Source organism: Dipodomys merriami, unplaced genomic scaffold, assembly GCF_024711535.1.
Source record: "Dipodomys merriami isolate MVZ:Mamm:240054 unplaced genomic scaffold, mDipMer1.0.p SCAF_357, whole genome shotgun sequence".
Taxonomy (NCBI): domain Eukaryota; kingdom Metazoa; phylum Chordata; class Mammalia; order Rodentia; family Heteromyidae; genus Dipodomys; species Dipodomys merriami.
The window spans coordinates 754,077-781,438 of NW_027205126.1; the positions used below are offsets into that span (position 1 = coordinate 754,077).

General features: G+C 38.5%; 2 protein-coding genes across 3 annotated transcripts in view; one reads left to right on the plus strand and one right to left on the minus strand.

The window, feature by feature from the left end:
• Window positions 1-1,152, minus strand: part of LOC138804124 (tRNA-uridine aminocarboxypropyltransferase 1-like) — a 132,071-nt gene extending 130,919 nt beyond the window's left edge. The window contains exon 1 of one of the 2 annotated variants that reach the window (XM_069988400.1): window positions 1,055-1,152. Coding sequence is in view for 1 of the 2 variants with exons in the window: in XM_069988399.1 (XP_069844500.1) it covers window positions 1,068-1,134 (67 nt within the window). In the remaining variant the exon portion in view is untranslated. The remainder of the gene's footprint in view (window positions 1-1,054) is intronic. The other variant, XM_069988399.1, reaches the window with a different exon arrangement.
• A 201-nt stretch (window positions 1,153-1,353) lies between these two features.
• LOC138804128 (protein FAM227B-like) overlaps window positions 1,354-27,362 on the plus strand; it is a 119,977-nt gene continuing 93,968 nt past the window's right edge. The window contains exons 1-10 of the mRNA XM_069988407.1: window positions 1,354-1,429; window positions 4,951-5,192; window positions 6,242-6,295; window positions 7,533-7,782; window positions 12,641-12,708; window positions 19,426-19,461; window positions 20,032-20,136; window positions 20,848-20,946; window positions 24,442-24,543; window positions 25,718-25,844. Coding sequence (XP_069844508.1) covers window positions 5,052-5,192; window positions 6,242-6,295; window positions 7,533-7,782; window positions 12,641-12,708; window positions 19,426-19,461; window positions 20,032-20,136; window positions 20,848-20,946; window positions 24,442-24,543; window positions 25,718-25,844 — 982 coding nt within the window. The 5' untranslated portion in view covers window positions 1,354-1,429; window positions 4,951-5,051. The remainder of the gene's footprint in view (window positions 1,430-4,950; window positions 5,193-6,241; window positions 6,296-7,532; window positions 7,783-12,640; window positions 12,709-19,425; window positions 19,462-20,031; window positions 20,137-20,847; window positions 20,947-24,441; window positions 24,544-25,717; window positions 25,845-27,362) is intronic.

Consider the following 27,362-nt stretch of genomic DNA (forward strand, 5'->3'; position numbering starts at 1 on the left):
GTGGGGCTTGAACTCTGGGCCTGGGCGCTGTCCCTCAGCTCTTCAGCTCAAGGCGAGCGCTCTACCACTTGAGCTACAGCGCCACTTTCGGGTTTCTGGTGGTTTATTGGAGATAGGAGTCTCACGGTCTTTCCTGCCCGGGCTGGCTTTGAACCGCGATCCTCAGATCTCAGCCTCCTGAGTAGCTAGGATTACAGGCGTGAGCCACCAGCGCCCGGCTTTCTGCAGTATTTTTAAGAACTGGTTATGCAATATATACAGATCCATTGTTTTAAACCTAAGATACAACATATATATATATATATATATATATATATATATATATATATATGCATGTGTGTGTGTGTGTGTGTGACTAAAGGCCTTTCCCACAGCACCTAACACATGGTAATGTAGACTGTCTAGTAGTTTTTCCTGGTAGGGTGGGGTTGTCAGAAATAGCCCTTACAGGTGGCAATCTTAAAGCATTAACGTTCTCACCCAGCTCCTTGGAACTAGCACCTCACGCATACCTCATTTTTGTCTTACACACCCAAGAAATAACTCAGACAGCAGATACAAACTCCTCTGCTTATTAGGTAACCATACTCTTAATATTTTAAATACCCTGGCCCGGCCTACATATTCCAGTGTCTACTTTAGGGTTTTTTTGCTGTGATGAGCAATCTCTGCTCCACTCCCACCGCATCCCCACTCCTTCCCCTCCTCCCCCCAAACAGAAACAACTCCAAAGGCTAAAAGTGAAAGAATGAAGCTATATAAAAACTGCCTTGGCCAGGGCAGATAACCCTGAGGGTGTAGAAAATCATTGAAAGGGAGGGAATTTTTTTTTTTAATTTTCCTATAGGGCTATCAAGGGCCTACAAGAAGCCAAAAAACAAAGCCCGCGCGAGAGACCCGGGTCTCCCTCACAGGTGACCCCCCAGAATGACCTCGGCTAGGGTCGTGACCCCCAGTCGCACAGCACGAGCAGTTCCACTGCCCCTGCTCCCCTCCCCCGCCCCCGAGAGACTTGGGGCACAAACGGCTTGCGGGGTTCAAGTGGGACTCAGACCTGCACAGCCCACCACAGTCCACGCAGTGCTCCACGCGTCTTCCGCTCCGTCCAAGCCCCAAAGCGCACGTCGGTCCCATATCCTGCACGGACCAGGTAGGGGCGGGAGGGAAGCGCTTCCCAGGACACACCAGGGGGAGGGGCTAGATCGTTGCTAGGGCTGTTGCTAAGGGCCGGGCGCAGCGGCGAAGGTGATTGGCGAGGAAGACTGCGGGGCGGAGTTACACAGGAAGTCCCGCCGCTCCCGCGCCTTTCAGGCTTCGCCGGCGGCGGCGGCGGCGGCGTCTTTTCTGAGGGATGTGGATGGCATGCGAGCCCTGAGGCAGCCGTCGGGGGATGCCACCTTGGCCAGATTCCTCAAATAGAGTCGTTGCGGTGCGTGGTAAAGAAATAGTTACCTCAGGACGCTTTCTGTGTAATCAAAACACTGTAGTCATGCCAACGTAATTTTGGTGGGGGGTTATCAAGTCTTTCGGGCCCTGTAGAGTTCTGAGGGGGGGGAACCAGCAACGAAAAGAGAAAACCGTTTGTATGTGGATAATTTGGTTCTCGGTAAAACAGGAAGACACAGTTGGTGCTCCTGTGTATTGTATCCGACACGACATGAAGCCTCAGTTCAGTGGACAAATTCTTCTCGCCATGCCTCCTCCCCACACCTGCAAGAAATTCTGACTGGTGAAAAGTTCATGCTTGACAACCCTGGAACCCAAACACAAATCGTTGAACATTTGAGTCGTGTCCAATTAATTTAGGAAGCTGAAGAAGAAATAATAATAATTTAAAAAAAGGACTGGCCTTGCCCTGTTGAGCACAAGTAGTGGTGGGAAATACAATAATGATACAATCACACAGTGCAATAATAATAGCAACATTTTTAAAAAGAAAGATAATACGTATGACTAGTAAAGTTAGAAGAATTTCCAAAGAGCTTAGAATGGAATGGCCGATGAAGGCTTTACTCACTGGATTTGGGGAAAGCCTTGAATGGTGATAGTTTAGAGCAGTGTTTTTCAAGTGGAAAAGCATGTAGGAATCTTTGTTGGACGTCTTGATCCATTTGTAGACAAAGAAATCAGTCAGGACTAGAGTTTTGACCCAGTGTGGTGGGCATGTCTGTAATACCAGCCATACAAGAAATGGAAGTTCTTTGAGTACATGGCTCAAGTTGTAGAACATAAGGGTCTGAGTTTAATCCTCAGTCCTACCTACCTCCTCCCCTGAAAGCTACAGTTTTTTGTTTGTCAGTTGTGAGGCCTGAACTCTGGGCCTGGGATCTGTCCCTGCTCTCTTCAGCTCAAGGCTAGCACCCTACCACTTGAGCCACAGCGCCACTTCTGGCTTTTTCTGCCCATGTGGTGCTGAGGAATCGAACCCAGGGCCTCATGTATGCAAGGCAAGCACTCTACCACTGAGCCACCTTCCCAGCCCCAAAGCTACAGTTTTTAAATACCAAAATAATACAAAGTGGAACTTTATATAGTTTTGGTGGTGGTGGGTTTTTTTTTTTTGGGGGGGGGTCTGGTCGTGGGGCCTGAACTCTGGGCCTGGGTGCTGTCCCTTAGCTCTTCAGCTCAAGGCTAGCACTCTACCACTTGAGCCACAGTGCCACTTCCAGCTTTTTTCTTTTTGCTTATGTGGTGCTGAGGAATCAAACCCAGGGCCTCATGCATGCAAAGCAAGCGCTCTACCACTGAGCCACCTTCCCAGCCCCTGGTGGGTTTTTTTGTTTGTTTGTTTGGTTTGGTTTTTGCTGGTCATGGGGCCTGAACTCGGCCTGGGTGCTGTACCTCAGCTCAAGGCTCAAGGCTAGAGCTCTACCACTTGAACCGCAGCGCTAGTTGTGGCTTTTTCTGCTTATGTGGTGCTGAGGAATTGAACCCAGGGCCTTATGCATGAGGCAAGGCAAGCACTCTACCACTGAGCCACCTTCCCAGCCCCTTTATAGAGTTTTTAATTATGTATGTATGTACACACATGCATTATTCTGGTTGTAAAGTGTGTTTCTTATTGTACACAGTACTCTGAAAAGTTTGAAAGAACTAAGCTAAGCAGAATGAAGACGTTTCTGGGTAAAGAAAGAAGCAATGGTGAAGTCTCTCAGGAAAACAAAAGATCCCCAATCATTTTCTATTTAATTTAATTGTACCAGTTTAAAAAAACAAATGGTATTCTCTTGTCTCAGTCCTCATAGTGCCTGGATTACAGGCACATATGTACCAGTAGGCCCAACAGAGTAGATTCTGGATCTTTTCGTTTGTTTTGTGGTGCTGGGCGTTGAAGTGAGGCCTCACTCATGTTAGGCAAATGGTCTACCAGTGAGCTACAGCCCCCCTACCCCCAGTCCATGGCCATTATTAAAAATAAAAACAACATAGTGAATTTAATAAAGTTACTTTGAATTCAATAAAGTTACTATGAATGCCTCTAGTCAGATATAATGTTTAGAATCAAGAAAAGGTTTCTTTTTATTTTTTAGTGATCTGCTACCTCCTTGGACTTGGGGTCCATAGATTATTTGTCAAAAAAAAAGTATAGTGAAATTACACACACACACACACAAACACACAAAGTTACAGAGGTCTGTCTTATACAAAACGAAATATGTCAAATTGACCAGAATTTAGTCTCAAAACTCCCACTATAACTACAAGGAAAACATAGAGAAAAATAAATACTGATAAGAACTAATAGTTTGTCATGTTCTAAGTTGTTTTTTGTTTTAACAAAAATCTTGTTCCATGTTTGCCACTTTAAAGGACTATATGTTCCACAGCTGTGGTATATAGTTGGCTTGTAATGCCAATAAGGTTAAATTGCTTAAAAATACTTTACAAGTCACTTATCTCCTTTTTTATTTATGTGTATGTGTGTAGCAGATTCATCAGTTACTTGGAGAAATCAGTTAAATCTCCAACTAGAAATACAATTTTCTTTATGTTTCCCTTTAACTTTTATCAAATTCATCAGGAAAAACTATTGTTAGATACAAACACATTTAGCATAGCATAAACTGACTCAGAGTTATACCTTCTAACACTCTTTTTTTTTTTTTTTTTTTTTTGGTCGGTAGTGGGACTTGAACTCTGGGCCTGGGCGCTGTCCCTCAGCTCTTCAGCTCAAGGCGAGCGCTCTACCACTTGAGCTACAGCGCCACTTCCGGTTTTCTTGTGGTTTATTGGAGATAGGAGTCTCACAGTCTCTCCTGCCCGGGCTGGCTTTGAACCGCGATCCTCAGATCTCAGCCTCCTGAGTAGCTAGGATTACAGGTGTGAGCCACCAGCGCCCGGCTTGCCTTCTAATACTCTTAAGTCTTGAAGCCTACTCTGATATTCATAGTCCTAGAATTTCCATTTATTTTCAATCTCCAATTCCTGTTCCTTCATTTAGTATTATGTAACCTATATTATATGATCTTTAACACAATTCCAGTAGTCATTTTAAAGCCCTCCTCTGGTAATTAAAATAACCATTTTCTCAGTTAGTTGGTTTCTACAAACAATGTTCATCCCTGGATTATGGATCCCATTCTCCTCCTTTGTATGTTTTTCTGTAGTTTGTTAACCATTATGTAACAGACATCCTGAAGGAGGCTGATGTTTCATTTCCTTTAGTTTTCAGAGTTTTAGTTAGTGTCAATTTCACTAGATTAACTTCACCTGTGATTAGTTCACCCTCCATTTTAACTGCAAGTTAAACTGCAAGTTTAACTGGATTAACTCGGTTATCAAACCTCTCCCTTCTTAGCTACCTCTTAGCTACTTCAATATTTGAGCTAGGAGGAATGTTAACTGAAGTCTTACATATTTTTTGATTCACTATTGGTGTCACTTCTCTCTGGGTCCTAGAATACAAGAACTGTAAAAAATTGTTCATCTTAATAATTTTTCTTTCTCCAGTTCTTCCTTCACTGATGCTTTTTTGACAAAACAAAAATCAGAAACAAACGAAGTGTAAGGGCAACGAGAAGAAATTGTTTGGCCAATTCAATTATTTTTGCATGCGGATATCTTTCCAATTTGGATCCCCCCAAAACTCCCTAACACCTAAACCCCAGCTGGTTTGTCTTCATCTACAAAGTTACTGCACCATGGCAAGCCCATTGAAGAAGGTTTATTGGGTGCATAGAGCTTCAATACAGGTAAAGAAACCCTTTGCTATTTTTTTGCTCAAAGCTAGTGCCTTACCACTTGAGCCACAGCTCCACTTATAGCATTTTGCTAGTTAGTTGGAGATAAGAGTCTCACAGACTTTCCTTCTTGGGCTCGCTTTGAACCTCATTTCTCAGATCTCAGCTTTCTGAGATTGGAGGACCAAACACACAAACACACTGCTAGTTCCTTCTAGCCAAACTGCTATACTCATCATCCCTGAAAATAACTTGAACATTTTTCTGCCCCTAAGCCTTTCATGTATTCTATCTCTTCTACTCTCTAATCCTTCTCAATCTGACTATCCCAAGAGTACCATAATATTTGTTTCATAGCTTTATTTATCTTTGCTTGTATCTAAACATTTATTTTTATAGTAGTTGCCACACACATTTATTATTTTATTATTAGGTACATAATTACTTATATTCCTCACATATGAGATACTCTCTCAATCTCAAATGTGTAACCACTATTACAAAAGGTAGTCCTGTGATTTGATCATCTCAACCATTTCATATATTGATGAAATAGGCACTTTTATAACTAGAAATGTCAAAGTTTGAACTTGGATATATTTTTACCTCACAAAGAAACTACTAGATAATAAAAATGGATTATGACTTACTTCACCATCTTACAAGTGGAGCTTTTTGAAGCACATCAGCAAGAAAAGCATCTTCTCATTTTGGCTCTAGACTTATTATAGATGCTATGCACAATAATCTGAAATACCTTGGAATTCTCATAGGAATTTGTAATGACAGCATTCAGCAACATTGATGTAGAGGTTTCTTTTTAAAGGTAGTACATAAGAGGAAAGTCTTTTATAGAGTTAGGTTGGAGCCTCAGAATCTAAACATTTATCTCTGTCTGTGAGAGCAGGGACCTGCATGAATATTGTACAGTATCTCACACTCTGAAAATTATAACTTAAGTATACTCGAATATACTTGAGTATAATTTAAGCAAATTATATATGAGTATGATGCATAATCTAAATTTACATCCATAACCAATACTGAATTTCCTTTATTAGAAAATAGAAGAGCTTCCAAAGACCTATGAAGAATTTTTAAAGTTTCAAAATTGGGTGAGTAGAGCATTTTACTTTATGTGCATTTACTGAGTGATTCATTGATTTAAATAACATATATGAGTGAGTCACCAGTGGCCCATGCCATTATTTTTTTTTTTTTTTTTTTGTCGGTCGTGGGACTTGAACTCTGGGCCTGGGCGCTGTCCCTCAGCTCTTCAGCTCAAGGCGAGCGCTCTACCACTTGAGCTACAGCGCCACTTCCGGTTTTCTGGTGGTTTATTGGAGATAGGAGTCTCAACGGTCTCTCCTGCCCGGGCTGGCTTTGAACCGCGATCCTCAGATCTCAGCCTCCTGAGTAGCTAGGATTACAGGCATGAGCCACCCACACCCGGCATGGCTCATGCCATTATTTAGAAGGCTAAGGTATCTGAGGATCACAGTTCAAAGCCACCTTGGTCAGCAAAGTCCCTGAGACTCTTACCTTCAATTAAAAGCCAGAAGTGGAGCTGAGGCTCAAGTGGTAGAGTGCCAGCCTTGAGAAGAAAAGTTAATACAGTATTATATATTTTTTAATTGCTAAAATTGTAGGTACTCCATTTCCTGACCAGGAAAACAAAGTCAGGCATCAGTGGCTCATGCCTGTAATCCTAACTACTCAAGTCACTGAGATCTGGGGATCATAGTTTGAAGCTAGCAGGGACAGAAAAGGTCACTTGCAATTGTTTTGAGGTTTTTAATTATGTCAAATTTTCTTTAAGGGTTGGGAATGTGGCTTAGTGGTAGAGTGCTTGCCTAGCATGCATGAAGCCCTGGGTTAGATTCCTCAGTACCACATAAACAGAAAAGGCCAGTAGTGGCACTTTAGCTCAAGTGGTAGAATGCTAGCCTTGAGCAAAAGAAGCTGAGGGACAGTGCCCAGGCCCTAAGTTCAAGCCTACAACTGGCAAAAAAAAAAATCTTTAACAAAGTGGTACACAGTAAAAAATCAAATTATTGTTCATTAGGCTAGGTACTGGTAATCCTACCTACTCAGAAAGCACTGGTAATCCTATCTATTCAGAAGCCTAAAATCTGAGGATCAGATTGTAAGGTAGCTCAGGCAAGAAAGCCCATGAGATTCTTATCTCCAATTAACCACCAATTAACCTCCAGAAGGGGAGCTATAGCTCAAATAGTAGAGCACTAGCCATAAGCAGAAAAGGTCAGAGATAGTGCCTAGGCCCTGAGTTCAAGTCCCAGGACTGGCACAAAAGTAAAATTGTTTACTTATTCTCTTACACATTTTTTGCAGGATTATTGGCCCAGGGATATTGATTTGGATATTGATAACTCATGGGAAAATGAGCTGAAAAAAATGAAACAAGACAATACAGTTTCATCAATTTATTCACATCTATGGAAGAATGTTCCTCTAATATTTGAAGTATACAATACCATGGAGTCAAGATTAAGGGACTACTCTCTGTGTTTGGAAGAGCATGCCTCAAAATTATTTGAGTGGAAGGTTGAGACTGCCAAGAAAAGCAAATCTCCCTCTATATGTAAGTAAATTAATGGTCATCTGTGTGTGTGTGTGTGTGTGTGTGTGTGTGTGTGTCTGTCTGTCTGTCTGTCTGTCTGTCTGTCTGTCTGTCTGTCTTTGTAGCTGTTGCCTTATGTAGATTTTCAAAGAAAATGCTAGCCATGCACTGGTGACTCACACCTATAATCCTAGCTACTCAGGAGGCTGAGGTCTAGGGGTTGAGGTTCTAGGGCAGCCTGGGCAGGAAAGTCTGTGAAACTCATTATTAAATTACCAAAAAAGCCAAAACTGGAGCTGTAGATCCAGTGGTAAAGCACTAGTCTTGATCAAAAGAAGCTCAGGGACAGTGCCGAGGCCCTGAGTTTAAGCCCCAGGACCAGCACAAAAAGAAAGAAAAGGAAATGTTAGACTATAATTATTTTTTCTTTTAGTGGGGTAATGAAGTTTGAATTCAGGGCTTCATGCTTGCTAGGCAAGTGCTTTACCATGTTAGCTATGCACTCAGTCCTGAAGAATAAAATATATTTTTTCTTAGTTCTACTGTATTTTTGTTAGCATACCTTAGTTGTAACATTTCTACACATGCATACAGTGTATCCTGACCAACTTCCCTACCTCTGTTGCTCTCCTTTATGCTACTCTCCACTTACAGAACAATTTCACAGGTTTTAATGTTCTCTTTTCATACATGCAAACAAACTACTTGGACTGTTTTCATCATTCACTCTCATTAGCCTTTCTGCTGGTACTACCCCTGCAATAAAGCCTACTCCACTCTCCTGTCATTCACTTTTTCTTTTTTATTCCTTTTTGTTAGTGTATTCATTTCACTAAGATGCTCTACCTTGGTACTTTTGATATGCATCTAGTAAACCTTGCTCAGAACAGCCACCTCTACAGCTTTTTCCCTTCTCCCCTCAATCCCCTAGCTTTCCTTGAGACTCCTTATGCAGACTTTATGCACAGTTAAATGTATTTCAAAGTTTCTCACCCTCCATCTTTCTCTTCCCTCTCCCCATCCCTCATCCGCCTAGATAGTCCCATAGTTCAAATCATGTTCTCTCTGTATACATATAACTTTTTGTATATAAACATATGAACAGCTGGGTGTCAGTGGCTCACACCTGTAATCCTACTCAGGAGGCTGAGATCTGAGGATCGTGGTTCAAAGCTCGTCTTAGCAGAAAGGCTATGAGACTCTTATCTCTTATCTCCAATAGCCTACCAAAAAAAACCTAGATCGGTGGCTCAAGTTGTAGAGCACTAGCTTTGAGCAAATGAAGTTCAGGGGCAGCACCCTGCCCTGAGTTCAAGCCCCAGGACCAGCAGAAAAAATAAGAATGAGTCAGTAGCATTCACCTTCTTTTTTATGGAAGAATTTCAGGAGTATTGGTGTTCTGCTTTAACAGTCTTCTAGAATTTAGCCATGAAACATTTGGATTCTTTTCTTCTTTGGAAGACTATTACTGCTTCAATCTCATTATTTGCTATTGATCTGCTTAGGTGGTTTATGCCCTTTGGATTGGATTTTGGTAGATCAGTTGTATCTAGAAACTTATTTCTAGATTTTTTTTTGTTTATTTGAGAATAGATAGGTTCTCAACATAGTTTGTGTAATCATTTAGATTTTTCAGTTTCTTTGAGTCTATTAATTTGAGTGGTAGAATGCCAGCAATCAGTCAAAAACCAAATGAGGATGCAAAGCCCTGAATTCAAGTACCAGTACCAGGACCAATACACATAGACACACACACGTGCGCGCACACACACACACACACACACACACACACATATACAATAAGCACAGATATTCCCTTTGTGTTAACAAAGACTTCAAGTTAGGTGCTAGTGGCTCATGCCTGTTATCTTAGCAACTCTGACGACTAAGGTTGAAAGGATTGCATTTATGAGACACTGTCTTAAAAATAACTGACAAAAACAGTTTGAGGAGTGACTGCAGTAGTAATTTGCCAGTTTAGCAAGCTTGAGGCCATAAGTCTAAATACCAGTATTACTAAGGCGGGGTAAAACACCTTGATAATAACATTGGTCTTTTCTGTATAATAAATAAAATTGAGGGCTGGGAAGGTTGCTCAATGGTAAAGTGCTTGCCTTGCTTGCATACATGAGGCCCTGGATTCGATTCCTCAGCACTACATAAGCAAAAAAAGTCAGCAGTGGCACTGTGGCTCAAATGCTAGCCTTGAGCTGAAGAGTTGAGGGACAACGCCCAGGCCCCAAGTCCAGGCCCTGAAATAAATAAAATAAATAAATAAATAAATAAATAAACAAAATAAATAAATAAATAAAATTTATAAACTATATTATTTAGATTTTAATGTCCAATTTTTGGATTTAAATTTTTCAAATTCAGAGCATATGCTTATATATGCTACTATTAAATCCACCAGTTATTTAAAATTTTTATGTTGAATTTTAAATTTTTATATGTATTTTCTCTGTGTGTGTGTATATATATATATATACATATATATATATATGGACAGAGTATTTGTGAGAATACACACATACATATATATACCAACTATGTATATATTATGCATACACATGTATCTTGTGTTTGTATTCAAAGTACATAAATGGTTTTCATAAGTAAAATATAAGTAAACACAAAAATATAAATATATCACTTTGTACCGTCTCCTGCTTTTAAAAAATAATTTTATATGTATTCATTGATTTTATGTCAGAGGTTAGATTTAAGTTTACATTATGTAACTTAAAAGCCCACATAATCTTTCACTGGGCCATGCACTTTATTGAAATTAAGCTATCCATCAAATAACCAAACCAAAGTGATTAGCTGAAAAATGTGATCTTGTTCAGTAGTCATCACCTAAGGCAAAATCTCAAATGTAAAAGTAAGTATTTATACATTTTGGTGGAACACTCACACAACAATACACAGAACATAAATAAAAGTTACTCATTAAAAGTATGGATAGGCAACTCAAAATGGATTAAAGACTTTAACATTAAACCTGAATCTCTGAAACTACTGCAGGACAGAGTAGGAGAAACACTTGAACTAATAGGCACAGGAAGGAACTTCCTGAACAGAGTCCCAGGGTCACAACAAATTGGAGAGAGACTCAACAAATGGGACTATCTTAAAATAAGAAGCTTCTGCACAGCTAAATCTATCGCAACCAAGCTAGAAAGACAACCAACTAATTGGGAAAAAATATTTACCAGCAATATATCAGACAAGGGGTTAACATCCAGTATATACAGGGAACTCAAGAAACTAATCCCTCCCAAACCTAACAAACCAATTACTAAATGGGCAAGGGAACTAAAGAGGGACTTCTCAGATGAAGAAATAAAAATGGCAAAGAAACACATGAGGAAATGTTCATCATCCCTGGTGGTGAAGGAAATGCAAATAAAGACAACCCTGAGATACCACCTTACCCCAGTCAGAATGTCCCACATCCACAAATCAGCCAACGACAAATGCTGGAGGGGATGTGGAGAAAGAGGAACCCTATTACACTTCTGGTGGGAATGTACACTTATACAACCACTTTGGAAAGCAGTCTGGAGGATCCTCAGAAAGCTAAAGATTGACCTCCCTTACGACCACTTCTAGGCATCTACCCTGAACAACAGGAACCAATATACAAGGACACATGTACCTCCATGTTTATTGCAGCACTGTTCACAATAGCTAGGATATGGAAACAACCCAGATGCCCTACCACAGATGAATGGATCCAAAAATGGTGGTATCTATACACAATGGAATATTATGCAGCCATTAGAAATGACAAAATAATGGCATTTGCAGGGAAATGGATGGAGCTAGAAGAAATCATGCTGAGCGAGGTAAGCCAAGAGCAAAGAGACAAACGGTACATGGTCTCCCTGATAAGTGGATGTTAAATCCAAAATGTTAGGTGATACGATAAAATTAACATGACTTAAGAAACAAAGAACTTCCACTCATCTGGTCGAACCACTACTAAATAACCCCATGCTGCTGATCACATGTATGGGATATATGTGTACACCTTTATATGTTATAGACCGTGATAGACAATTTGCTCCAGGAAAGTTAGAATGAGCTTGTGACTTTAAATGAGCATCACTATTCCACAATACTGTGAAATTTGGGAAATTATGTAATCACTTAATCACAATAAAAAAAAAAAAAAAACACCAGAAAACTAGAAGTGGCGCGATGGCTCCAGTGATAGAGCATGATGAGCCTTGAGTTGAATTGTTCAGGGACAGCTCCCAGGCCTAGAGCTCAAGTCCCATGACTGACCAAAAAAAAAAAAAAAAAAAAAGAGAGAGAGATCTTTCATGCGATTGTTTCTAACATATTTATAAGATTATGTCTTTGTTGCCTTGTATGTCCCTTCCCCATGGTATAACCCCTGCTTTCACTATATATGATGTTGGTATATGTGGAAGGGAAGGGAAAAAACAAATTGTTAAAACAGGGATACAGGAGGACTCATTGCAACAATGAGATGTACAAGTCGTTATGTCGAAAAAACGAACTTTACAACTTTGGTGGAGGGGGAGGATACGAAGGGATGCGAAGGGGAAACAAAGCAGGAGGCTACAATGCTTGATAAGAAATGTGCTCATTATCTTACCCATGTAATTGTAACCCCTCTGTACAGTATTTTCACAATAAAAATATATTTAAAAATAATAAAAGTATGGATAGGTTATACTTAGTAAAATTCCTAGCTCATCTTCACTCAATTTTATGTTATATCTCTAAATTAGAGTATTTAAACTTATTAAGTATTTAAACTTAAATATTATTTCTTTAAAGAACTTAAGTTTTTCTTCATTCCTAGAGAATTTGATTAAGTATATTATCAATTACTTTTTTAAAGATTCTGATGAAACATTTGAAAAGTACAAGTTATTCCTCCAGAAATGCAGTAAAGAAAAGAAGATAAGGGTATGATATTTACATTTTTCATTCTTCAAAAATTGTATTTGTATAGAACATATAAGCACTGCAGTCTCACAGATAAGCACTGTTAACACTTTCTAAACATCCTTTTAGTTTTTGGTTACTTATTTCCATTTCAGGAATGACTGGGTTTATCTTCTCTTCACAATATAGAGTAGGTAAGCTTTATTTTCTGGCAAGGACATTTGGATATTTATAATGTCATTAACACACCATAAGAAATTATCAGAACAGTCAGACAGACCATGGAGGAAAAGCATAAGTGTTTGTTCTATCATGTACCAAATAATTTCTGGGGCTTTGTACTCTCTTGGTAGAGTATAGGTATCTTCATATCATTACAAGTTATTTAAAGATTGATTTCAACTTATGCATATCCTTTGAGGTTTATAATTATTCATTTATTTTTATCATAATTTATAATAATGCATACTTTATAGTCTAAGTCCCATGTTTAACTTCTTCCTTTAGAAAAAGATAATATTTTCAATCATTATTTTGTCAGTGTTTTTAAAAAATCTTCATATTTTCACTAAAATTATAATAGGCTTTTGAATTACTTACATATAATTAGCCCTTTTCAAAAATAAATTTTTCAGTTACATATTGTTAATGCTATAAAGATTTAAGTATCTGCCACCATTAGCCCATCCACTTAATTTAATATTTTAAAAGACTCATGTCCAATTAACCACCAGAAAACTGGAAGTAGTGCTATGGCTCAAAGTGCTAGAGTACTAGCCTTGAACAGAAGAACTCAGGGACCTGAGAGTCATAGACTTTCCTGCCAGGATGGCTTTCAACAATGATCTTCAAATCTCAGCCTCCTGAGTAGCTAGGATTATAGGTGTGAGTTGCCATCACCTGGCTAGAAAATTTAAATTTATTATTTCTTACTATAAATCACTAAGGGAGGAATTTTAGAAAATTGGGAAAAAGAGATAAGCACTAAAAAGGAATTACAATCAAAATTTTATCATTTATAGATGTCACCTTATTTCATTTGTGTTTTCTTAGAAAAAATTTTTCTAATCCATCAATGTACTACCAAGTTTTAACACTTTTTTTTTTTTTTTGCCAGTCATGAGGCCTGAACTCTGGGCCTGAGATCTGTCCCTCAGCTCTTCAGCTCAAGGCTAGCACTCTACCACTTGAGCCACAGCCCCACTTCCAGCTTTTTCTGCTTATGTGGTGCTGAGGAATCAAACCCAGGGCCTTATACATGCAAGGCAAACACTCTACCACTGAGCCAACTTCCCAGCTAACACATATTTTAAATAATTTTAAAATGTATGTTTCAGGGGCTTGGAAGTTGGCTCAGTGGTAGAGCGCTTGCCTTGCATGCCTGAGGCCCTGGGTTCGATTCCTCAGCACCATATAAGCAAAAAGAAAAAAGCCGGAAGTGGTGCTGTGGCTCAAGTGGTAGGGCACTAGCCTTGAGCTGAAGAGCTGAGGGACAGTGCCCAGGCCCAGAGTTCAGGCCCCACAACTGGACCAAAAAAAAAAAAATTAAAATGTATGTTTCATAAACAAGCAATTTATTAGGCCTTTCGTTGAACAATTAAGTTAGTTTTTATTATTCATTGTCATTTACAAAGATTCTTTTCCATGATTATAAGAATAAATGTCTAAAAGGAGAACCAACTGGGGAAGTATTGGTTTTAAGTATTTTTCTATACATTGCTAGGTTGATATTTAGATAGCAACTATTTCTGTTTGTAATAATGGAATCTCTGACTGATGCTTTACCCATACTCTTGCCCACACCTACACTTATGGCTTTTTGGTGGTTAACTGGCTAGGTTCTCACAGTCTTTCCTGCCTGGGCAGATCCCAGCCTCTTCAGTAGCTAAGGTTACAGGTATGGACGAACAACACTCAGCTTATTTTTAGTTTTAAGAGCTATTTATACTTCAAAGTATTAAATTTTCTCAGTAATATGAGTTACAAATATTTATCCCATTTTCTCTTAACCCAAAAGGTTTTTGGTTTGGTTTGGTTTGGTTGGTTGTGTGGCTTGAACTCAGGGGTCTGGGCACTGTCTCCTGAGTTCTTTTATTCAGGCTAGCATTCTACCACTTTGAGCTCAGCTCTACTTCTGCTTTTCTGGTGGTGATTGGAGATCAGAGTCTCACAGATGTCCTTGCCTGGGCTGGGTTCGAACCACAATCCTCAGATCTCAGCTTCCTGAATAGTTAGGATTCCCAGTGCCCTGGCAAAAGTATTTTTTGCTACATAGAATTTTATATGTTCATGGATATATAATTTTTACTAACTTTCTTTACTTTGGGCAACATAGTTTTTAGAAAGATTTCTTCATCGCTAGGTCATAGATATAGTCATACTTACTCTTTTGTATGGGTCTTTTAGTTTTAAAATCTTGGGGCTGGGAAGGTGGCTCAGTGGTAGAGCATTTGCCTTGCATGCATGAGGCCCTGGGTTCGATTCCTCAGCACCACATAAGCAACAAAGAAAAAAGCCTGAAGTGGTGCTGTGGCTCAAGTGGCAGAGCGCTAGCCTTGAGCTGAAGAGCTGAGGGACAGTGCCCAGGCCCAGAGTTCAGGCCTCATGACCGGACCCCCCCCCAAAAAATAAATAATAAATAATAAAAAAAATAAAATCTGTGTGATTTTCTCTATATAAGCTTTACATATACTACCTGTTACATTTTTCGTAGGCATTACAAATTTTTATTAATAATCTTGGCAAGATTGTTTGTCTATCACATTTTCCCATTATTAATGTCTTATAGGATGTTATTATTATTGCCTTATGAATATCAACAATGTTAGGGATTCCCATGCTATCTCTGACATTAATGGAGAGGATATAGGTATATTGCTATTAAGTATAATTTAAATGTTCATATAATTATATTTTTACATTAAGAAATTTTTAGTTTTTTTAAAATATATAGAAGTGTATATGGATGTAGATGTAGAATAAATTATTATTAATGATGAAATATCAGTGTTTTGAAATGAGAGGGGATGAGTGTACTATGGTGAGAACAAAAGGTAATTTCATCCTTGAATCTGTAAATGTGACAGATTACATTGGTACCTCTTCAGACTTTGAACCTCATTAAATAATGTATCATTGCTTCCTTGTTTTTGTTTTATTTAGTCTTTGCATCTATGTTTAATAAGATAATCATTTTCTATATAATCTGTAGTTGATTTTAGTATTAAAATCATACTAAACCTCAGGAAATATACTTAGTTTTATATCCCTTTGATCTAAAATAATTTGTAGAATATAAGGATACCATTTGTCTATCAAAAGTTTCCTGAAAATTTCCATTCATAATGATATATTATTTATATTGTACAGAAAGGAATGATTAAATTAGTAGAAAAGCTGTATGAGCAAGACACAGTGACTCACTTCTGCAATCCTAGCTATTTGGGAGGTAGAGATTAGGAGGGTGGCAGTCCCAGGCCAGACAGGGCAAAAAGTTTGCAAGATTTTATTTCAACCAATAGCTGAGCAAGGTGGTGCATTCCTGTACTGCAGGAAGTATAAAATAGGAGGATTTTCAAAATAGACCATATAGTAGTTCATACAAGGAACGTAAGCAAATACAAGGGGATTGACATAATTCCCTGTATCCTATCCAACCACAGTGGAATCAGGCTAGTTCTCAATAAGAAAACATACCGCAGGAATTACTCAAATACATGGAAATTGAACAGCACACTTCTAAGCAACACCTGGGTAACAAGAAATTAGAGAGGAAATTAAAAAGTTCCTACATTCAATGAAAATGAATATGTATCACAAAGAAACTTGTGGGACCCAGCAAAAGCAGTCCTGAGGGGCAAATTTATCACCCTCATTGCCCACATCAAGAAAATAGAGACAGACCAAGTAAATAATCTCATGTTGCAATTAAAACAGCTAGAAAAACATGAAAAAATGGAACCTAAAGTTACTAGACAGAGCCAGATAATCAAATTAGGAGTGGAAATTAATGAGATTGAGAATAGGAAAATAATAAATAAAGTTAATAAAAACAAAAAGCTGGTTCTTTGAAAAAATAAATAAAATTGATGGACCTTTGGCAAGATTAATTAAGAAAGGAAGAGAGGAAACCCAAATTAACAAGATCAGGGATGTCACAGGAAAAATCACAACAAATACCCAAGACATCCAAACAATTATAAAGAACTATTTTCAATAGCTATACTCTAAAGAAAGAAAATCTAGCAGAAATGTATGCATTTTTAGAAAAATACAAGTTGCCCAAACTGAGCAAAGAAGAAGTAAATCAATTAAATAAGCCAATATCTTACAACAAAATATAGGAAGCAATCAGAAGTCTTCCAACAAGGAAAAGCCCAGGACCAGATGGATTCACAACAGAATTCTATAAGACCTTTAAAGAAGAACTAATACCCATACTCCTCAAGCTATTTAGAGAAGTAGAAAAAAAGGGAGCTATCCCAAACTCATTCTACGATGCCAATATCACACTCATCCCCAAACCAGGCAAAGACCCTACAAAAACAAGGAACTACAGACCAATCTCCTTGATGAACACAAATGCAAAGATCCTTAACAAAATTCTAGCTAACAGAATCCAGAAACACATAAAAAAAAAATCATACACTACGACCAGGTAGGCTTCATCCTAGAGATGCAGGGATGGTTTAACGTACATAAATCAATAAATGTAATCCAACACATCAACAGATCCAAGGTCAAGAACCACATGACTATCTCCACTGATGAAGAAAAGGCTTTTGATAAGATACAACATTCATTCATGTTAAAAGCTCTGGAGAAAATAGGAATAGTAGGAACATTCCTTCAAATAATAAAAGCCATATACGACAGACCAAGAGCCAATATTATACTTAATGGGGAAAAACTACAACCAATTCTCCTAACATCAGGAACAAGGCAAGGATGCCCACTGTCTCCTCTCCTCTTCAATACAGTCCTAGAACCCTTAGCCAGGGCAATAAGGCAAGAAAAAGACATTAAGGAGATCCACATAGGGAAGGAAGAAGTTAAACTATCCCTTTTTGCAGATGACATGATACTATACCTTCATGATCCCAAAAACTCCATCCCCAAACTCTTAGAAAACCTCATATTTTCCTTTAAAACCAGAGTCTTGAAGTATATTCTAAAGTGTCATCAGTAACCTGTTTTAGGTTTTGGAATAATGGAAAGCTAATAATTATACAGTAATCAGGTAGTCAGTCCTGGGCCTTGAACTCAGTGCATGGCTGCTATCCCTGACCTTTTTAGCTCAAGGCTAGTGCACCACCACTTAAGCCATACCTTCACTTCTGGTGATTAAGAGCAGTGCAGATTTTCTTGCCTGGGATGGCTCTGAATCATGATCCTCAGATTTTAGCCACCTGAATAGCTAAAATTATAGGCGTGAGCCACCAGTGCCCATCTTGCATTCATTTTATTATTAAAAAATTTGTTTTAAGACTAGGCACTGGTTTGTGCCTGTACTAATGACTCAGAAGGTTGAGACAATTACAGTTTGAAGACAACAGAGGCAGAAAAGCCTAAGGGACTCAACACCAATTAACCAGCAAAATGCTGCACTGAAAACCTGGCCCAAGTGGTAGAGCAGCAGCCATGAGCAAAAAACCAAACAAGAATGAAGCCCTGAGTTCACACCCCAGTATGAGGACAAAAAAAAATTGTATAATAATAATAATAATTCTTTCTTCCTTCTTCCTTCTTTTTTCTTTTTTCTTCTTCATTCTTTTTCCTTTTTCTTCTTTCTTCTTTCTTCTTTCTTCTTTCTCCTTTCTCCTTCCTTCCTAATTCTCCTCTTCATCCTCCTCCTCCTCCTTTTTTCTTCTTCATTCCTTTTTTTTTTTTGGTCATGGGGCTTGAACTCTGGGCCTGGGCGCTGTCCCTCAGCTCTTCAGCTCAAGGCGAGCACTCTACCACTTGAGCTATAGCACCACTTCCAGTTTTCTGGTGGTCCACTTCCAGTTTTCTGGTGGTTTATTGGAGATAGGAGTTTCACGGACTTTCCTGCCTGGGCTGGCTTTGAACCACAATCCTCAGATTTCAGCCTCCTGAGTAGCTAGGATTACAGTGTGAGCCACTGGCACCTGGCTTCTTCTTCATTCTTTTTCCTCCTCCTTTCTTTTTTCTCTATCCTCCTCCTCCTCCTCCTCCTCCTCCTCCTCCTCCTCCTCCTCCCCCTCCCCCTCCCCCTCCCCCTCCCCCTCCCCTCCCCCTCCCCCTCCCCCTCCCCTCCCCCTCCCCTCCCCCTCCCCCTCCCCCTCCCCCTCCCCCTCCTCTTGCTTTTGTCAGTCATGTGGCTTGAACTCTAGGCCTGGGCACCATCTCTGAGCTCATTTGCTCAAGGACAGCACCACTTTCAGTTTTCTAGTGGTTAGATGGAGATAAGAGTCTCACAGGGCCTTTCCTTCCCAGGCTGACTTTCAACCATGATCCTCAGATCTCAGCCTCCTGAGTTGCTAGCTAGGAGTACAGATGTGAGCCACCAGCACCTGACTCATGTTTTAAAATTCTTATTGTTGAATTTTATCAAACAACTTTTCAGTATGTTTTGAAATTACTTTTAGATGAATTGTACTGAAAATAGTTTCATAATTTTTACTAAATATAAACATTTTACTGTATTTTAAAAATCTGGTTCTTAACATGGAAACCTGTTATTAAGAGCTTTAAAGATTTTATTTATATCTTTTGCAGCTTTCAGATGAAATGAAGATGGAGAAGAATATACAGGTATTTAAACTTTTTGTTCTTCAGGATTGTGTATTGAAAATATTATATCGAGCTATAATAACATTTATGACACAAGAGATGCAGATAAAAATATAGAGAAGTGTTTCAGAAAAAAAGATAGAGGGCTGGGAAGGTGGCTCAATGGTAGAGCGCTTGCCTTGCATGCATGAGACCCTGGGTTCAATTCCTCAGCACCACATAAGCAGGAAAAAAAAAGCCAGAAGTGGCAGAGCGCTAGCCTTGAGCTGAAGAGCTGAGGGACAGCACCCAGGCCCAGAGTTCAGGCCCCACAACCGGACCAAAAAAAAAAAAAAGCAGGCATAGAGCCTTTCTCTTTCTGCCTCGTTCATATTTCTTATGTCATCTAGCTAACATTGCAAATCATTTGACCATATACCAAAACTAGTTCTGAAATGATTGCTTTTTCATTTGCCATATAAGGATGATAAGATACATCTTTTTCCAGAAAAAAAATGTGAAGATTTTTCTTAGAGAGATATAACATAGTATAGTACCATGAAATAAAATCATTGTTAATTTCTATTCTGTGATATTTTTCTTTTTTTCTAGGGTTCTAATTTCTCAGGTTTCAGAATAAGTGATACTACTCCATTACCCAGACATGTGGATGCTAAACGAGTTTTCCTTTTTATTTTAAAAAACCATGCCATTGAAGTAGGTAAACATGACTTTGTTACTGTATAATAAACTTTGAGAATATCATTTTATAAGCCAGATCTATATTTAAAGCTATGACAAATTAATTATTAAGCAAAAGTTGATCTTCGGACATTAAACTTGGCAGGAAATACCAGTGATGTCTAATGCCATTTATCAAAAGATTATGTATTAGACAGTGCTAGTGCCTACAAATCTAAGGATACACTGACTGGGCATGTGACCAGATGCCATGCATTTCCTTCTGTTTCTACACTCTCAGATCAGGATAGTTTAGCCTGCTGCTTTGACTCTAAAATAACTTACAAGTCAGGTTGTCATTTAACTTTTTACTTTTTAAAGTAGCTACCAGAGGGGCTGGGAAGGTGGCTCAGTGGTAGAATGCTTGCCTTGCATGCATGAGGCCCTGGGTTCGATTCCTAAGCACCACATAAGCAGAAAAATGAGCCGGAAGTGGCACTGTGGTTCAAGTGGTAGAACACTAGCCTTGAGCTGAAGAGCTGAGGGACAGTGTAGGCCCCACAACTGACAAAAAAGTAAATAAAAATAAAGTAGCCACCAGAAAATTAATATCATAAATGTGGCTCATGTTAATTATCTGTTGGACTATGCTGATCAATAACCATGGAATACATTCTTTGTAAAGCACATTTGCATTAGCATTTTTGTGATCTATTTTAATTTGAGATTCACCTATCTCTTCTGTAGGAAAGACTTTGTAAAGTCTGGAAGCACCATTTTCTCTCAGAAGCCTCCATTTACCTTCTGAATGACTGCTTTTGGTGGTGGTTTCTCTATAAGTTTAAGGTAAATGATATTTTTTCAAAGTTCTGTTTTATAAACATAGTAGCATAGTTAATTTTTCAGTAGAAGTAACACATACAAAAATATTTTTCTAGGTCTTCTCACAGAGATTAGATTATGAGCATTCCACACATGCTAAAAAAAAATCCTATTGAAACTCTCCTTTTTTTGTAGGACTAAGACATCAGTACAGATTTCAAAGATCTTGAACCATTATTAATCAGAAAAAGATAGGTGAATTCAAGTACCATAGTGAATAATACAACTAAGGTTGTAACTTTCCTCAATTATAATGTGTAACTTTCACAAAACCCACTGAAAATCAGTGAGATTTAAAGAGGTTCAATTTGAAAAGGAGTCTACAGATCAGCCGGGCACTGGTGGCTCACACCTGTAATACGTCTGTTCAAGGGGCTGAGATCTGAGGATTGCAGTTCAAAACAGGAAAAGTCCATGAGACTTTTATCTCCAATTAACCACCAGAAAACTGGAAGTGATGCTGTGGCTGAAGTGGTAGAGCACTTGTGTTGAGCTGTAGAGCTCAGGAACAGCAGCAAGGTCCAGAGTTCAAGCCCCACGACTGACAAAAAAAAAAAAAAAAAAGAGTCTAAAGATCAAAGAAAGAGAAGGTCTTTACTTGACTTGGAAAGGGTGAGACTTAGAATTACGATCAAAGTGGTGATCTGAGAAAAAAAAATCAGAGATTGGAAATTAATAATATATAAGGCAGAGTTTGACTTCAAGAATTTCCATAAGGAAATTATAATACTCTTAAGATTTATAAAAATTGCACTTAGGAGCCAGGCTCTGGTGACTCATGCCTATAATCCCAGCTACTCAGGACACTGAGATTTGAGGATTATGGTTCAAAGCCAGCCTGGGCAAGAAAGTCTATGAGACTCTTCTCTCCAATTAACCACCAGAAAGCTGAAAGTGGCAATGTGGCTCAAAGTGGTAGAGTACTATCCTTGCAAAAGAAGCACAGGGACAGTGCCCAGGCCCTGAGTTCAAGCCCCAGGACTAGCACACACACACAAAAAAAATGCCCTTACGACCTTGACTCCCAAAAAAGCAGGAAAATTTTTCATTGCTACTCATACAAAATAAGCCATATAACATTTAAAGCCCCATTTTTTAACCCATCACTCAAAGTCCATTCCAAACAATAATACCAGGGATAAAGAATAAGTACAACAGGATGCTGGTGGCTTACACCTGTAATTCTAGCTACTCAGGAGGCTGAGATCTGAGGATTGTAGTTCAAAGACAGCCTGGGCAGGAAAGTCCGTGAGACTCTTAGCTCAAATTAAACAATAGAAAACCAGAAATGTCACTGTGACTCAGAGTGGTATAGCATTAGCCTTAAGCAAAAGAGCTCAGGGACAGAGCTCAGGCACAGCACCCAGGTCTTGAGTTCAAGCCTCATGGCTGATTTAAAAAAAAAAAAAGGAGTACATGTGCTAAACTAGTCAATCCCAAAAGATGACACAATAAACCTAAGTATTTATGCACCTATTAAAAGGCCTCAATACACATTTAATACAGTACTCCCTGGGGAAATACACAAACACATAAGTTTAGTTTCAGATTTCAATACCTTACCTTTGGTTATTGGTAAAGTATATAGAAAATCAGAGACTTAAACATCATGACAACTTGACATTTATGAAGCAACATTCATGTTTTAGTTCATTTTGTGTTGCTTTAACAGAATACTACAAAATAAGTACTTTATAATGAACAGAACTGGTTGATTTGTGTGGTTTGGTGAGCTGAGAGGTCCAAGTTCTAGGAAGGTACTAGACATCTGGCAGAAGAATTCTTGGTAGTCCATCCATGGTAGAAGGCAGAAGGGCAAGAATGAGAGGTTGAGAAGAAGACATAGAGAGCGTAAGGGTGAGGAGAGGTGAATCTATGCCCATGAGAACAGTATTAGTGGTTTCCCATAACCTAAATGTCTCCCATTAGGTCCCACCCCCACTACTACATCAGTTATGATCAGATTCCAGGACATTAACTGGTGGGACATTCAGGCTGTAGAACCCTCCAACAACAGCAGAATCCATATTTTCTCAGGTGCACAACTTAAATATGTGCCAAATAAGCTGTATTCTAAGCTACAGAGTTAGAGTATAAATGAAAAATAGTAGGATACCTGGAAAAGTGTCCAGAATTTTGGAAACTAAAGAACATACCTTTCAAAACCGCAAGTCGAACCAGGAATCAAACATTGTTTGGCACTGAATGCAAAAAAAAAAAAAAAAAACACAGATTGAAATTTGTGAGATGCTTGTGGAAGAGTATTTAATGAGAAATTTAAAACATTGAAATACATATAATTAAACAAGAAACATCAATCTTCGAATATTTCAAAAAATAGAGAAAAACAAATGTATTAAACTCATTCTGAATTAGAAAATATGAGCAATATAAGAAAGCTAACCATAGAAATTGCTTTAATTTCACACTGAAGTTCTGGTTGTGAGTTTTGTTAAGAAAGAATAGAGGGGAATTAGGAAATATGAGCAATATAAGAAAGCTAACCACAGAAATTGCTTTAATTTCACACTGAAGTTCTGGTTGTGAATTTTGTTCGGAAAGAATAGAGGGTAACTAAGTCATCTGTTGCTTTTTATATATTAACTACCATGCAAGAAATTTTGTTCCTCAAATGATTGCATGCATTCTGTATGCCATCACTATACTGAGTGCTTAAAATACAAAATTACACAAAGCCTAATTATTGTTTAATTTTATTCCTCCTCTGAGGTATGGTATATGTGCCCTACATTTGTTAGATGAGAAAATGGAGTGGGCTGGGAATGTGCTTTAGTGGTAGAGTTCATGCCTAGCAAGCATGAAGCCCTGGGTTTGATTCCTCAGTGCCACATAAACAGAAAAAGCCAGAAGTGGCGCTGTGGCTCAAGTGGTAGAGTGCTAGCCTTGAGCACAGATAGGCTCAAAGACATCCTGAGTTCAAGCCCCAGGACCGGCAAAAAAAAAAAAAAAAAAAAAAAAAAAAAGGAAAACCTGAGACACTGCCAAGTGCCAGTGGCTCATAGCTGTAATCCTAGCTACCCAGGAGGTGAGATCTGAGGATCACAGTTCAAAGCTAGCCCAGGCAGGAAAGTCCATAAAACTCTTATCTCCAGTAAACCACTCAGAAAAAAGCTAGATGAGTGTCATTGTGGCCCGAGCACTAATCTTGAGCAAAAGAGCTCAGGGACTGTGCCCAGGTCTTGAGTTTAAGCCCCACAACCAACAACAACAACAACAAAATACCCAAAAAACAAAAACATGAGTATCTTGCCAAAGGCAATGCAATTAATAAATAACAAAGTCAGTCAAATTCAGCTGTGTGTGGTGCCCAAACCCATGCTTCTTTCACTACATTGACTGATATATACTTTAAGAACATAAAAAATTATTGAGATTATGTAAATAATTCTCAATTTAAATCACAATATTGACAATTACATACATGTTTTGTTTTTTCAGCCTGACAGAAAAAATCAAGATTACTTATTTGATAGAATTTCAGAAAGCTATGTAACACTTTTTCTGAGCATACCTCTAAGTCGAAAAGATGCATTCTTACAGGTAACCAATGAAAATAATAATTATGCTGACTACTTTTAGCCTGAATGAATTCGAAAAACTTATTATCTTGAACACATTTGAGAACATACTTTTGAAACCAAAGTTGTCTGATGTGGAGTAAGTATTAGCCACTAAAAAATTATGCTCTCAGCCTGGTGCCGGTGGCTCATGCCTGTAATCCTAGCTACTCTGGAGGCTGAGAGCTGAGGATCACAGTTCAAAGCCAGCCCAGGCAGGAAAGTCCGTGAAACTCTTATCTTCAACAAAAACCACCAGAAAACTGGAAGTGGCACTATAGCCCCAGTGGTAGAGGGCTGAAGGTCTGAGGGACAGTGCTCAGGCCCAGAGTTCAAGCCCCACGAACAACAAAAAATAAAAATAAAAAAATAAAATCTTACTCAATTAGCGACTTAACATGTGAATGCAGAATACCAAAATAGATATATATATTTGTCTTCAATGTAAAAAATCTTGCAAGGTACCAGCTCACATCTGTAATTCTAGCTACTCAGGAGATCTGAGGATTGCAGTTTGAAGCCAGCCCAGGCAGTGAAGTCCGTGAACCTCTTATCTCCAATTAACCACCAGAAAACTGGAAGTGGTGCTGTGGCTCAAGTGGTAGAGCACTTGCCTTGAGCTGCAGAGCTGAGGGACAGTGCCCAGGCTCAGAGTTCAAGCCCCATGACTGACAAAAAAAAAAAAATCTTGTATCTTTTTATATCTAGTCACTCCTTGAAAAGAAGTTAATAAAGATGTTAATGGGATACTTGTAAGGCAATGTATTTGTTTATATCTTGTTTTTAATTTTTGAACAATATTGATTGCAATATATAAATGCTCCTGAACAATATAATTATTTAAAAATATGCTTTCAACCCATGTGTATCATTTTTCTAAAAAGAAGGTAGCAACAGCAAGGTTAAATGAAATAAAAGATTAATCATCAAATTACTTCAGTTGTTTACTTCATCCTGTATTGAAGTTAATTTTTTTTTTTTTACCAAATGCTGTCAGATCAACTTAATTTTCTTCTCTTCGTTGTTCATGTTCCTTAAAGTTACAAAGAAGTAATAAAATGGTTAAAAATAAGCTTTAAGAAAAAAGCAATATACCTGTATTTTAAACTTATAATGTGATAATTAGAAAATATAAAATTAATCTACACTAACTCCAGGTGTACCCAGATTGTCTGGCACAAGCTATCTGTACGGCATTTTATGAAGCATTTCCAGAGTCTAGGAACCTCTTTAATGATGAATTTAAAGAAGATCTAGGGAATACCATTTACCTTTGGCTGACAGGTATGAATATGTCATTTAAGTACTGTTTATTACACTGAATCCTTAACTTTTGGGGATTGAGCAGGGTGCCTGCCAGTGGCTCATGGCTATAATCCTAGCTACTTGGAGGCTGAGACTTGATGATTAGAGTTCAAAGCCAGATCAAGAAATTGATATTTCTTTGCCTTATAAAAATGATATTAAATGTGATTATATATTTATTAATACATAATTATATATTTATCTTTATATTTAAATATGCTATAATACAATAGCATGTTTTTAAATGCTATGTTTAACTTCTTAGTGAATTTTTTTTTTTTTTTGGTTCCGGTCATGGGGCCTGAACCCTGGGCCTGGGCACTGTCCCTCAGCTCTTCAGCTCAAGGCTAGCGCTCTACCACTTGAGCCACAGCACCACTTCGGCTTTTTTCTTTTTGCTTATGTGGTGCTGAGGAATCGAACCCAGGACTTCAGGCATGCAAGGCAAGCGCTCTACCACTGAGCCACCTTCCCAGCCCCTATGTTTAACTTCTTAATCAAATTAGTTCTTAGCTTTAAAAGGCAAAATAATTTTAATCAATGAAATTATTACAGATTACAGTATTACAACAGAAATGATACCATATGTGAAAGATAAATACTTTCAACTGCTGTGAGGAGCAGGAAATTTCTTAAAAGTTCTTTTACAGACTGAATTGTGTCTCCCTCCCAATTTTTATATTGAAGTGGAATTATAACCCTTTTAATGTGACTGTGTTGAAGATAGGGGAGATAAAAATATGGGTAACACCGAGATGATTAGAACAAGGGTAGATGGAGGTTATCAGAACTGGGCATATAGCTGGTACAACTATAGTCCTCAGTGGCCTTTCCTGCAGCAGTCTACATCAACCTTTGCTGCTAAGGACTTGAACAGCCCTAATAGCAGCAGCCATAGACTCCTAGAGGCTTTCACAGTGGATCTTCCCTTGGTGTTTATCAATAGAGACTTCAGCAGCCTGCTTCAGAGGACACTGGTGACTTTTGCCACTGATATCACCAATATCCTTTGGTCAAATGAAAGCCTGTCCGGGACTTTGGTGCTGCTGCTTCTCTGTGCATACCTACAATCTAGACCTTGGCTCTATGGCAGCGGAGTACATGCCCACACCTCAGGCATCAAAACCACCACAGTAGTGAGTCAGCCCACATCCTATAACCCAAGCCACTATTTTCTGCACACTCATAAACTCCAGACTCTGGTTCTTTAATCACTCTATAAATGCTTACACTTTGAAAACCAGAGCCACTACTATATCAACAAAAGAAAACTGAAAAAGAGTCACTCAGATTAATCAAACTAATAGCTTCTGAGTATATTATCTAGTGGACAACTAATTCTAAAAAAGTAATTACTGAGGTTGGGCATAGTGAGTCATGCCTATAGTCTTAGCTACTTGGGAGGCAAAGATAAGACAGTCTTGGTTGGAGACCAGCCTAGGCATAAAGTTAGTGAGACCCTCTCAAAGTTTAAGCCAGTAGTGGTGGTTTGCTCTT